General features: G+C 39.7%; 1 protein-coding gene across 1 annotated transcript; it reads left to right on the top strand.

The window, feature by feature from the left end:
- The first annotated feature begins 7,112 nt into the window (after positions 1 to 7,112).
- LOC139142726 (uncharacterized) lies at positions 7,113 to 13,043 on the top strand. Its single transcript, XM_070712832.1, has 6 exons — positions 7,113 to 7,552; positions 9,098 to 9,278; positions 9,731 to 10,073; positions 10,985 to 11,281; positions 11,432 to 11,596; positions 12,473 to 13,043. Exons 1-6 carry the CDS (start codon positions 7,219 to 7,221, stop codon positions 12,671 to 12,673), a joined length of 1,521 nt encoding a protein of 506 aa, XP_070568933.1. The 5' UTR covers positions 7,113 to 7,218; the 3' UTR covers positions 12,674 to 13,043.
- The last annotated feature ends 1,194 nt before the right edge of the window (positions 13,044 to 14,237 follow it).

The raw sequence follows: 14,237 nt of genomic DNA, 5'->3' as shown, positions 1-14,237 counted from the left end.
GTCATCAGCAGCGGCAATATGGCAGCGCATTCCGAAGGGGCTTCGGCGCCTTCGGTGCCTTCGGACGCTCAATCCATAATAGAGACAAAACGTGAAAAAATACTCTGTGTCATCGCAAGTGGTCAAAGTAAGTTATTTTTTGGTAAGGAGTTTACAGTTAGAGAAGTGGAAACGTGGAAAGATGAATTCATAACACGAGCCTTTAAAGTCTATGAAGCGAAATACAGTTCTCTTATAAGTGATACCATCACTCAAAGTTTCATAGATCTAGGAGCCCGTGCAATAAGTCAGGTAGTTCCAATCGATGATCGAGATAACTATGCCACTGATCTTAAAAAGGATTTTATTCTAAACAGTGAAATAAAACGATTATCAGGACGGATAGCTTACACGTGGGGCCCCTGATTGCTCTAATTTCCACCGGTTTAATTACGGGTAAACATTTAAATTTTAAAAAAATCGGGTTTAATATAGTACCTGAAATAAATGGATTCAACTTCACCGACTCAGCAAACGGCTCCGCCAGGGACTCCGTCAGGGACGATCCTACCACCAACACCGGCACCTCCGACACAGCGCAACATAGAGAAAATGACGTTACCGACGAAGAATCCAGGGAGAGTTGCTGCGGGCAAGCGACTAGCGGAATGGAACAGGCAAAACAGGGAGAAGAAACTAAAAGCAATGGAGGGGAATGATAGCGATGCGGTAGCAGACCTACCGCCTACAATGAAAGAACAGTGTGATAGCTCACGCTGGTATAATAAATGTTATCTTGTTTTAGGAATTGTGGGAGTTTCATTGACTGCATTAGGGCTATATTGGGGGCGTGCTCGGCATATTTGTCCCGTTAATCGATCGAGTCCAGATCGGAAAGATCCTCCCCAAAATAAGAAAGCGGAAAAAACAGAGCCAGTAGCGGCTCCGGGGGCCAGCTCCTCTACATTGTATGAGATGGATTAACTCCCCATATTTTTTATTTTTATTTTTCTATTTTATATACTAGTCAGCAATCATGGATACTAAAACAGTTGTAAACACAATGTACGATGGTATTGTAATCGCAGGACTTGCGATGGGATATCTAATGATCTCCAGCAAATTTCTGAAAATAGAGGTTGGCGATCCAAGTCGACCAAATTTAACTCGCTTGGCAAAATTAGGCGGTGCGACTGCTGCCGCGGTTGCGACCAAAGATCTCCTTGAACAGAAAAATATTATTCTGCAGAACCTTATACTGTGTAATGGGCACCTTCGGAATAATAATAATATTATCGAACACTTATACTTAGTAATATATACAACGTACAACAATGATCATTTGGATTGAAAGCCAAACAGGTGAACCAGTCACTGTTAATTTTTACCCTTGCATTGACACGACGCAGTTTACGAAGATAAGACTGCTAGAGTGTGGACTATATAATTCATGGCATAACATAACATCGACGAATAATGTAATAAAATATCAAGAAGGTGACCAACCGAAGAAGACTAAATCAATACGTCCAGGTAACTACAATATCGATACGTTAAACAAAGCAATCGGGTTGAAGCAAAAAATTAATTTTGAAAAACATCTGCCGACAAACCATGTTTATCTAACTTTGGTTAAAGATATTAAAGTCTATTTCAATGCCACAGGTAGCTTCGCCAACGTCGTCGGCTTTTCAGATAAACCTGAGAACAACCCAGTTATAAAAAGTACTATGAGTCCGAAGAAAGTGGATTTCTTAACAGTCACTAAATATATAGTTCATTCAGATGTAGTCGATGTTACTGGAAATTATGTTTCATTTGGTTCGGGTGCCTCCGGAGGATACATACAGGGGAAAGTATCGAACTGTTTACAAATACTTCCCATCCGGGATACGAGAGAAATAAGTGAAAAGGTTACTTACGATTTTAAAACGGAGCAATTTCTATGCCATTGAGAAAAGGGGGAGATTACATGAATTCAATGCGTATCTGGATAACAGATCAGGATGGGAACATGATCGATTTCAATAACTGGCCGATTAGCTTTTGTATTGAATTATGTAGTCGTTCCGCCTACCGGTGTAACATAAACCATCCCACGACCAATCCTCCAGCAATATAAATCATTTCATATTTCTTTTGCTCAGGACTGGGCTGATAATAATCTGAGAATTGAACTGCCCCTTCGGAACGGCTTTGCACCGCTTCTGCTCTCTCCAGTATTTCTGCATCTGTATCTCTTAATTCTGCCGCAGCATGTGCGTCCTTTGCCTGATTTTCTCTTTCCCAGTCAGCCTGTAGTAATCTTTTTTCTGACCAGACGTTGCGATCATGTTCAAATTTTTCTAATGCTTTATCATGTCGGACTTTCTCTTCAATAAGAGCATCACCATTACCAGAAAGCTTTTGTCCGATAATATTTCCTCCTGTGAATGCCGTTGCATTTAATACAGCACCGAGAACTGTCATTCCTATAGCTGAAGCCATGATTGTGTATATTACAAGGTATTATTTTAATTTTCACTGTATATAGGTCCCTACGGAGTATGTCTGATCCAAGTGGCTTCGGTCTAGGTACAATTCGTATGCAAAATCTTGAGCTTGAAGATCTGAGTGATGTTAAAGTTAACAATAATACTAAGATGGCTGCTAATCATAATAAGGATTACGTCCTTCGTTATAAAGACCACGAAAAATATTTCGTTTTAGCCAATGCCGCGGCGCCACCCCACGAACATGCTGTAGAATTTTCCGAACTTAAAGACATTGATGAAACTGTAATTGACGCCACAAAGGCTTCGAATGATTCTACTCCTTTTGCTCTGACATGGGATTCAGCTAGTCAGAAATTCATGCCTTATAATGTGCCGCGTAACATCTTAGATATATTGGATAGTGAAATTGCAGGAGGTGTTGCTGAACCACCAGGAACTCCGAATGTGATTTATTTTGATAGCAATGTTAACAAATACAAGTTGCTAGATTTTCGTAGTTGGCTTACTCCTACGAATCCATACATTGCACTTCTTGGTATACCGATTCACCTTAAAATTAGTCCTCTTAATACAATAATGAAGGCAGATAATACACTAAGAAGGTGGATAAACGAGGGGGAGAATTATTGCTCGTATACAGCTAGCGGAGTTCCAGTTAGATTATTTTGGGACACAACTTTAAAGAAACTGGGTCTTAAAAGTGTCGGTGATGAGGCAGCTGAATTAACTTTACAGACAGTAAATCAACAGATGACAGATAATATGAAAATACTTCAACATGGTACAGTTCTCATTAGATGTGTAAAGTTAGCTACTGGAGATGAATTTGACGATTTGGTTGGATATTATGCTATGAAAACAGATAACAGAACAACTTGTGATATTATCATAAGTATTGATAAAGATCGCAATGAAATGAGTATTGAATGTTTTGTTGGTGGGAATAGAATAGAGAACGACTTAGGAACTACATTTGTACGTAAAGATAAAAGAGTGAACACTTTAGATATCAGTACCATTATCTGAAACGACTCATTTTGTTTGAAGTAATGGTCTTTCGTCATATTTTAAGTTCAGAGGAAATTACTAAAATTTTATCTATCGGGTGAACAAGTTAACTAGAGTCGTTCAGAAAAAATTCCACAGAAACCTATCGGAACGATTTTCTGAAAACTGTAGAATGACAGACATTGAACATGACATCACAAGTTACTAAGCAACATTCGAAGCCCGGTATTGCGAAAGCGGTATTGCGAAATTCCCTACTGGAAAGTTCCTGCCTGAAAACGTACCGATAGGGGTATTGCACAACAGTTTTCTGATAGGGGTATTGCGCAACATCCCTATGGTTCCGCTCGTTCCGACGACTCCAACATAGTGAAAATGGACCAGCCAGCAGATAAAATTCACATCCAGAAACGAGACCCGCACCTTCGGAACTGTTCCGGTACGGGTTGAAGAGCAGACCAGCTCCGGTACGGCTCAGTCAGAATCTATCTAACAAATGAGAGAGAGAATAGAATGTCGTTCTGTTTTGCCCAGTGGGGGTGAGTCATAGCTACTGTATTGCGCAAGTTCCATTTGGAATGTGAATGACTCAGCAGGGAATTTCCCCGCTTAGTTCAGGACAATGCACTGTTGCGCGTGCGTGAGTTCGTATATAGGTCAGGGTTATACTTTAGTTACATGGATGGTTAATTTTTCCTTCGCTTCATGTAGATAAATGAATAAAATGGGGTGTAAAATTCTTATTAATCATAGTTGCCCACCTTTTCTTTACTACTCACAGTGAAAAGTTTGGCGTTGTGATGAATGCTGAATGATTGTCAGTATCAAGCTGTGTAAACGTAGTCACATAGGGAGTGCATTTTAAAAACGGGCAAATTCAAGGGCAATGTCACGCCATGGGACCGAACCAGGCCCGAGACTTCATCTTTAACGTGATAAAAGACGGAACCTCTAAGGAGGCAGTGTTAAGGAAGCTTAAAGGTCCAGTTCCTGTAATGTTTATGATGTTTTCACTAGTTTTGTCTTTTTTGTACTAATTTCTCACTAGAGCATATTGAGATATATAGTATTAAGCTTGTCAACTCAGCCTGTGAAGCTGTAGGCTGTAATGGTAACAGCACTTTTCCCGACTATCCCACAATGCATCGCTGTGGCTGTCTCAAACATGGTGTAATATACACTCAAAACAACAAAAGCATACTGATTTTGTGTTGTACAACGGTTTGTTATACAAGAATGACATACAATTTGCACTTTGGACATTAATTCAAATTTTAACAGTAACAGTGCATTGTATAGACGCCAAGTTGATAGCCTAAATAATTGTAGCTTCAGTATTCGTTATGGAGCAGAACAAGAACTGGCGATTGATACACAAACAAAAAATGTGAAAACAAACATCAAAAGTTATAACTACAGGCTATTATGTTTTTGTGTGTACACTCGCAACAACAGCAATATTTGACAACAGCAAGTCAATATCATTGAATTAATCCCAAAGGGCAGTGCGACGCTTAAAGGGACAAAGTCGGCCATTTTTCATGAATTTTGTTTGATATGAGATACTACTTATATCGTTTCACATGTTGCAAGATACTGAATGAATGGGTGACCACGCATATATTCGACCCCGGTTTTATACATGATACATGAAACCATCTTGAAAATGAATTAATAGTCATGACCAATAATTCATTTTTAAGATGGTTTCATTTAATTTGTCCAAAACCGGGGTCGTATATGTGCATGGTCACCCATTTATTCAGTATCTTTCAACATGTCAAACAATATAAGAAGTATCTTGCATCAAACACTCATGAAAAATGGTTGACTTTGTCCCTTTAAGTCGCCTCAAGGCCAGGTTTCTGTCTCCATGTTTTCAGCAAGCAAACGATGGGACGAATCTGTCCGGAATGATTTGAATTCTAGTAGAAGTTTCTCGTCAAACATGTAAAAGAAAAGTGACGAATATCTATCAGTAACTTTGATAATCATTTTACGAGGTTTATGCCATCATCTAAATTGATTTTTTGTTTATAATTTTCTCTTTGTAAAATTGAAACATTAATTTTTGATAGCCTGGACAACACATTGGCAGTAAAATATATAATGATACAGTCAGTAAATGAATCTTGTCTTGACCATATAGCCAGTAAAAGGTCTGTATCTTGATTGAAATTTAAATGTTGGCAGTAACATCGCACATTACACGTGTACGGCCTATGATCACAACTCGAATTCTAGGCATTACAACATGACTTCAGGATTGCAACAACTTGAAGAAACTTTTGTTCACAAAGGAACAAAAATATTGGGAAATGTATCACATAGTCACAGAGCTGTATGGTAGATGAGACTTTATCATGAAATCCCCTTTGAAGAAAGTTAACATAACATTTGCCATACGTCGCCTACGGTTTCCGTATAAAGGCGAGTGATTTCAGCTTTCCCTTGAACGCTGAGGGCGTAAGCAGAGTCACAGAGAAACATGGACAGAGTCGCAACGGGTATTGTTTAAGGCGTGAAGCGGTTACGTAACCTCTCTTTTCCGAAGAGTGCCGACCATGCATTCTTCGGTAATTTTCGGATTTACGCCGACTGTTAAGCGAAAGTATGTTCGGCAAAGTTTGTGTTGTTGTTGTCGTGTGGTGATGTGCTGGCGAAAACAGGAGTGTTTTGAGCTTCAGGAAAGTGAGTTTTACCGTTTTAAAAATTCCTTTCATATTTTTATGAATATATAATGAGTGTGTTTGAACCAAATTTGAAAGTCTTATATCGATACTGTCTGGTTTTACTCAATGGTCTATACGGTCAGTCATACCGTCTTTTACACGTGCGTCAAGGAAGGACATGTTTATGAAACTGCTGGCGTGTTATGTTTTGATTGGCGTGAAGCAGTGTTTCTGGCCTGAGAGCTCACAAAGTAACTATGGTTGCTACGCGACTGGAAGTACGATGACATCTCGTCGTACTCAATTATCAACCACAAACAAAACCTCCAAAAAGTTTAACACCTTTGAAGCTCATTTTAATATGAAAAGCCAATAGTCTACCGAGACGACCATGGAACAAAAGGCATGCCGCGTTTCCAGTCTGTTTATACTATTTATCTGTGGCAGAGTCAAGGACGTTCCATCTCTCGAGCTCGCGTTAGCTCTCGTTAAGCTTGCCAGATTGCTAGTGGACCCAGTATTACAGTATAATTGTTGTCGATGAAGAAGAGTTAACAGGTGGTCACCGATCGGTCAAGTCAAGTCGTTAGGCACTAAGACATACAGATTCACTGATTGTCTTTTTAGTTATGTTCATATTAATTACTGAATGGCCAAATTATATCTAGGCTTACATCTGTCAATGAAGACATCACGTGAACACATTACCTCTTGCAATCAATGAAAAGTATTCGAAATACGATGAAAAGATCTCTCAGTGAATTTCAAAATGCTGCCTGTTCCTCGACCGATCCTTGGATAAACAGGCAAACTTTACACATTTCAGTGATTGCATATCACGGCGTGGTACAATCTGAATAAGGGACACACGAACTATCAGTTATAGTTTAACCATTAGTATCAAGTGATCATTTAGCGTCCTCTGCCCCTGCATCTCGAATACAAACACACAGATAGTTCAGAGGTCACCATCTCTCAACTGTCGCTGCAGTAGAGGTAGTCTGCCATGTCAAGCGAAATGTCGACACAGTTGAACTGTGCGTCATTTTAGGCTGGGTTTTGCAATGTACTCCCTTCTTAGGAACATTATCACGGTGTGTCTGCTTCACGCAGCTCATGGACTCAACTACACGGTCCACGAGCCACTGAAAGACGGCGCCCAAGTCGCCCTAATCATCGTGCCAGGAGCGTTTCTGTCAGCCGGGGCATACACCCCACTTGCTAGGGAACTCCAGCGGCGAAGCCCCTTTCAACTTTGGGTAGGCGTGACCGGTGAATTCAAGCATGGACTGGCAAATATCGAGGAGATCGGGTTAGCCCTTGACTTAACTCTGCGTGGCTTGCAGGAGGCGGGAATGCAGGGTGACAGATTATTCGTTGCTGGTCACTCTTTGGGAGGTGAGAATTTTTCTTCTGCAGGTCCAAGACCTTTCAATGACATCCCGTCGTACTTTATATGCAAATACATTGTACCATGTAGTTTTACAGGTCAATCTGGTGTTTGTCGACCTAGTACCACAACACGTAAGGGACCGTCCGAAATGGTCATGGAAAGGTTAGACAAACCAAATCGGTTTAGATCAGTTTCCCAGCCCCTTTCCCCCTTCTTGTAAGTTCAAAAAAGCGCGGAGCAGTGACCATACACGTCAGAGAGCAGAATATAACGCTTTTGTACAGCTATAGAGTAATGTTCGCTGTCATAAAATTAAGGACATAAGAGGTGAAATATTATCTGAAATAAGAAATTTACCAATATAAGAAAATGTTCAAAAATTACTTAAAGTTGTTTTCTCTTAAATTGTCCCATGTAATTCTTTATCTTTATGAAGAGGCAACTTTTCCTATTTTTGTTGAGCAGAAATCCAGTTTACTTCTTATTTCATCGGTCTCGCTCTCAGAAAATCATGTACTAGAGATTTAACCCTTTCACCACCATGGTTCCACCCAAACCCATTGTTATCAATGGTGATCTTGGACCTGTTTACAGGGAACTGGGGGTGAAAGGGTTAAGGTATAGTATGCGCCGCGAAAATGAAAGACTTAATCTTTTGCCCAAACCTTGCTCAAGTAATCTTCATCTTGCAACCATTCTCTTTCAAAATCAAGAATAAAAATCGGGGGTCACCGTGTAAATTTTGACACAATAGAAACAAATTACCCAAGATTTATCGATATATGAAATTCAAAATGGCCGTCGTCCCTGTGTTATCTCTATGGAGAAAAATATAATTTTCGATTTTTCAAAAAACTAAGACGGTGAAAGTTGTTCCTTTCTCCAAGCTTCAAAATGAGCCCCAACAAGTGGTAGATCAGAAAAGAATCGGAAAACTTTGAAAGACCAAATATCTGTCCCCGAGATAGTCTCTGTTACCCAGACTGCTCTCTTCCGGCCAGGTAGGGGCGGCCGGAAGAGAGCCCCGCAGAGCAGTCTGGGTAACTGAGACTATCCCTGAGGCGCCTTTTACATTAAGGGAACAATAGCTATACCGTTTTATGATATCTTCATTGGTTTTGTTTCCCGGAAAAACATATATACTGTTGTCTTCATCTTCCGAGAAAATATGCTGTAATATAAAGTATCAGCCTTATAACTTTACAGGGTATTGTGAGCAGTATATAATATGCAATATTGTTATTTACAAATGAATTCTGGTCCGGAATGATATCCTGTGCAGATAGTGGAAAATTACTACCACAACTTTTTATGTTAATACGTAATTACGACTGGTACATAAAGTAATAGGTAAAGATCAAAATTGGCTCTGATCCTGAAGTTGGTTTGTTTTGTTGGTTTTTTTTTTTTTTGGGGGGGGGGGTTACAGAAATTCTTGCCTATATTTACATGAGCGCGAAAGTGAAATTCAGTATTTCAAGAATCGAGTGAAATCTTTCTTTCGCAATGTAGTTCGTTGTTTTCCGCGTTTTGTTTTTTCCCTAACATAGGCGCTGTGCTATTCAAATATTTGGAGACACATCATGATAATGTAGATGGTCTAATTTTATGGGCGTCGATACCGAGAGATGTTACGAGCGATGATTACCAAAAGTACCCGATACCGACTCTCAGGCTATCCGGTGATCTTGACGGCGTTTCCAGAATCAGCAAGCTTGCCGAGAGTTTCGAGTATGTTCCCAAGGTTTTTCCTTTCCTGCTTTCACACTGGATACAAAAAACTGTGTCGATCAAACGCAATGACACTCGTTAATTTGTTTTGCGATACGATCAAATATGGCCACTAGCAATGTAGTTTTCATAGTGAATGAGAATGTCTGTGACAAGTTATGTGTAGATCAGATTCTTTAAATTATCGTATTATAGCACAGTTTGACAACATATATGTACATATCAGCTTGTTTCATATTAAGGTCCAATTTTTCCATTACAATGAGTTCTTTTTATTTACATCGGAACTCCTGCTGTCATTCCTGGACTGATATATGTTCGCATTCTTTATATTTTCAGTCACCAGAGAGTACTGTGTCGTTACGATGATTTGTTTTCTTAAATTTCCAATTTTGAAACTTCAAAGAGTAATTACCAGCAGCATTTTATTTCTAACTTCGCTACCTTTTCAGCATTGCCTCTTCAGCCACTTCGAAGTTACGAAGCCCTGTATGCTTACTATCCGGTGTCAATCACGGCCAGTTTGCCTCCGGCCCAATGCCACCAAATGTCGCCCTCAACGACCTACGAGCGGAAGTAAGCCAGTCGGAGGCACATCAGTCGATAACAAGGTTGACCACTTTGTTCATGGTGATCAGTATAAATTCACCCGCCGAGTATGTTCAGAAGAGTAAGGCAAAACTGTCTGAGGTAGTTGACGACACTATGCAGCGACTTTTCCCGCTGAAAGTAGCGAAGAGTCTCGAACAGGAGAGAGGTCATCGACCTGTGTCAACATGGTCTATCCGAGCCCAGGTAAAGTACTATAGTCCCACATAATGGAGTGAAATGTGTCTTACCATGATCGACAGTTCGATCTTAAAATAAGTTTAAAGTTTTTCTGGGGCCTAAAAGTTCAGGAAAAATAAGAGGAAGTTCATTTCTGCGATATAGTGTTTTTTGTTCAATGTGATACGTATCTATGTGTATATTATATTGTATATAACATATGTGTGTGTTATAGGTCTGTGTATAATTCTGAAATTTGATAAAAAGGGGGTTTGTGAACTGACAGAGCAGATGAAATGATATTGTTGTACTTCCGTATTGTCATTCTATTCAGAGTCGAAAGTCATCTATTTAAGATAAAGGTAGTTCAAAAGCACATTTGTCATCCCAAATGAGATAAGTATGAAATATGCGTCAATGATATAAGTTGCGATGACTGAGTGTTTCTCGGAGATTAGGACACGTGTTCTAGAGCTTGATGTAAGATGGAAATGGGGCTCTTGATATTTGATTGAAAGCCTAACGGTGAAAATGTAAGAAATGCCATACTTTTAAGGTAGAATGCGCCTCAGGGGACAGATATTCGGAGTATCAAAGTTCTACAATGTCTTTTCTGATCTACCACTCGTGTGGGTTCATTTTGAATTTTGGAGCAATGGAAAATGTTCACTTTCTCATTTTTTTGTGAAAATCAAAAACCTATTTTTTCCGATAGAGTCAACACAGGGTAGGCGGCCTTTCGGACAAATGTCGGTAAATTAAAGGAAATTTGTTTTTCTAGTCAAACTTTGCATGGTGACCCCTGGTTTTAAGTCTTGATTCAGCAACTTATGGTAACATCGCAAGTTTCATTTGGGGCACGTGTAATTGAGTAAAAGTTTATGTCTTTCACCTTCACTACGCGTATTACCGCAATAATCGAAAAATGTTTTGAGCAGGAGTTTGTACTTGGAGCACCCAGATCGTTGCAGGAAAAGCTAATTATCTCTAACACCATTGAGACCAATGTGACAGTATTCGTGAAAGCAAAGCCCGCCGTGGAGATGGACAGCTTAGGCGATGTTGCCATCTCAACTGTGACGTATGTGGTGAGACCGAAGAGAGATCGCCACGACCTCAGAGCGGGTCAGTCGGCCGACTCCCTCAATGTCAAGATGAAATGTCAGGAAAGCGTCAGAAGACTGCATAGCAACGGTGACTATGGCAACGAGTTGTCGTGTCAAGAAATAAACAAGGTACAATCACTGGTTGTCAATGTATTTCTATTCCGTCTTTGCATCAGGGACAGGACCGAAATGTTTTGAACTTACAAACTTAAATTGAATAAACACTGAAAATGCAACTTATCCCGACGTTTCTCGCTATCATTCTCATGTTCTTGTCAGCACGCATTTGATTGGGCGTTGATGACGTCATCGCAACAAGCACGTGATCGATACCACGATCGAGGTAAGCCAATGGTGTTCCAACCAGACTTCATGGCACAAAACGGGTCGCAGTGGCTACAGCGAAATCTGACTTTCGTAGAAACTACAAATGGGACGACAGAGGTGAGTATGGCTTCATTCTCCTCCGAGGTTAGGAGCGAGAGTGTTACACTTTTTCGTCAACATCAAGTCTGAACTTTCAAGTAGGTATTTGCCTGATCTTGCAATTACTGATTGTGAATAGCAATAAATAGAATCAGACAAAAATGTTTGTATGTTAAACGAAATGAATATGTGAAAGTCACTTGTGTAAACACTTTTCGTTTCAAATACTCCCTCAGGTTGCAGTCTTGTTCTTGCATGTTAGACCATTCTAGTCATCCTTAACCCTTTCACCCCCAGTTCCCTGTGTACAGGTCCAACTTTACCGTAGAAAACAATAGATTTGGGAAAAACCATAGTGGTGAAAGGGTTAAAGGCAGGAGCAAATCGACGATTGAATTCATTCTGAGTCCAAATACTTCTACAAAACTTGTAGACTTTTAAATATGACCGTAGAATAGTGATACATTCATCATGGTGCAAGAATTGCTTCTTGGATGGTATCAACGTAATGGTTCTACTCCGGAATAAAAAGGGCGCGATGCGTACGGCGTTCTACATACTCAGTACGCCCAAATAATCACGTGATGCCGGTACAAACAAACCCACATGTGTACTGAACGCGTATGGAAATACACGTACGTCTGTGCGCGTTTGCGCACATGGCTTTGTTTGTACCGTGGTCGATTCGAATTCCGGGTTTGGACTATTCCTCCTAGCGACTTACCTTGTCCCTCTTCTTGGGCATAGTACATTGTAAAGGAAATTTCCAAAAATTATCGATGAAAATATTAGTCTTTATAAAATGCCCACAGTTGATTATAAGCTATAGTATGACAATTTTAAACGTATTGCGGTAACATCAAGTCCTTTCAAACTTCCTTTTGTCTCTGGCAGGTCACGTCGTCCGCACTTGTCTCTGACCCGGACTTTCCAATGAAGAAATTCGCTGGCATGCACTACTGCAAACTACTGTCGCCTTACAGAGCAATGGAGTGGATATACACAGATAGTCTACGAGACAAGCATGAAGACGCAGAAATGTCAACAGTGATTCAAACACCGGTCAACGCTTCAGCAGCAAAAGACGAACTCTAACGAAATGATAACAAAAAGACATTTTTGACAGTACCACATATTTACCATATTTCATCTCGAGTGTTCTCTATTCAAATATTATTTCTGGTTTATTCATGATTTCTCTCATTGTTGACCTCGCAAGTCATATTTCGTCGAATGCATTTATTGCAATCTTTATAAATAAAAACCACACACATAGCCGTATCTTCAAGTGGAGAATTTATACCTGTCGGGCGCATATGACAAACGGTATGATCATCAGCGAAGCCCGATGACCAGGAAGTTAATAGTGGTCATAAAAGTTTTGCAAACCTATATCAGAAGAATAAATGTTCCACCAGTTTGCAAATTAACAAATTATTAATAAAACATGTATAGACTCAAGTGACCCTGCGTATTATACGAGCAGTGCATTGGAGGTGACTTATGTGTGACAAGGGCGAAAGAACACACGCTCTTAAAAGACCACACTTGATCAATTAAAAAGTCTAGCGTTGTTAAAAATTATCGCAGATTTTGGATCAAAGGTTCGAAGTTCACATCGTAGATTCAAGTTTACTCTCCATAAAAAGTATTCCCCGAATAAGTTGGCGAATTGATATCTATATTCCCGAGGTAAGTTCACTTTCTGTTTGCTTTGTTCGTTCAACTTCAAGACCATATAATCCACTGGAATTTTCCAGGACGTCTTCCATTTCAAGGATACGCTAATTCTCTTGAAGGAAATCTCTACCCTAATTGCAAAGCAATCACTGCTTTGAATACAGGCATTACACTTTAGGGACTAAAGGTACATGTATTCGATAAAGATACGACTAACATGACACTACCGTTATGTCATATTCAAAGCATTCTTTAGGAAGGCCTGGTGGTTATAGCGTTGGCTGGCACTTCGTCAACTTTTAATAACTCAAATCAAAAACTCGGAGACAGCCCAATGGGCTGTCGAGTACGGTTAAATGCGAATTTGAAACTTTCGACGTCCTCATAACAGTTACAATATAACTACTGCGTTAATTGCTCTTAATTTAACCTGCCTTTCAGTTAGATTGGCTTTATTAGTCTTTTACAAAGAGTGTACAAGACATGAACCAATGCCCTTCATTCAACATTAAAGCACACGTAAATATCCATGACGGTAGTAAATTTACTTCTGGTAAATTTTAGCCAAGTGACTGAAAGGTAAATTGATTTTGGACAAAATGGACTGTACCGTTTTTCAGCGACATGTCATAAATACTAGTTAGAGCAATGAACTTGAAGCTTCAGAGGATATTTTCATCGATCTGTATAAATTATGTAACAATAGAATGTCGCTGACGGACAAAATAAGGCACAAGACCATTAATTCACTTCCGGGTAACGAAGGTATAGTTTTGATACCTGCATGGATGCTTGTTTGGTTTGAATTTTAATTTTAAGTATTTTTTACAGATATTTTTTCTGCTTGAATCAAACTGCAGACTCATGTGTGTAATGGCTGAAACATTCTGTGGTAATATGTGGAGTTGTAAGGCCCATAGAAATCATACCAATAAGCCTGAATTTGTCAAAAACACCACCGAGGGCGCTATTTTCATCG

Source organism: Ptychodera flava, chromosome 10, assembly GCF_041260155.1.
Source record: "Ptychodera flava strain L36383 chromosome 10, AS_Pfla_20210202, whole genome shotgun sequence".
Taxonomy (NCBI): Eukaryota; Metazoa; Hemichordata; class Enteropneusta; family Ptychoderidae; genus Ptychodera; species Ptychodera flava.
The sequence above is the reverse complement of the archived record's forward strand: the minus strand, read 5'-3'. Positions and strand labels throughout refer to the sequence as shown.

Coding starts and splice junctions, on each gene's coding strand:
- LOC139142726 (XM_070712832.1), top strand. CDS start 7,219: ATGTACTCCCTTCTTAGGAACATTATCACGGTGTGTCTGCTTCACGCA. Junction 7,553..9,097: donor TGCTGGTCACTCTTTGGGAG/GTGAGAATTTTT, acceptor TCCCTAACATAG/GCGCTGTGCTATTCAAATAT. Junction 11,282..11,431: donor CGTGTCAAGAAATAAACAAG/GTACAATCACTG, acceptor TGTTCTTGTCAG/CACGCATTTGATTGGGCGTT.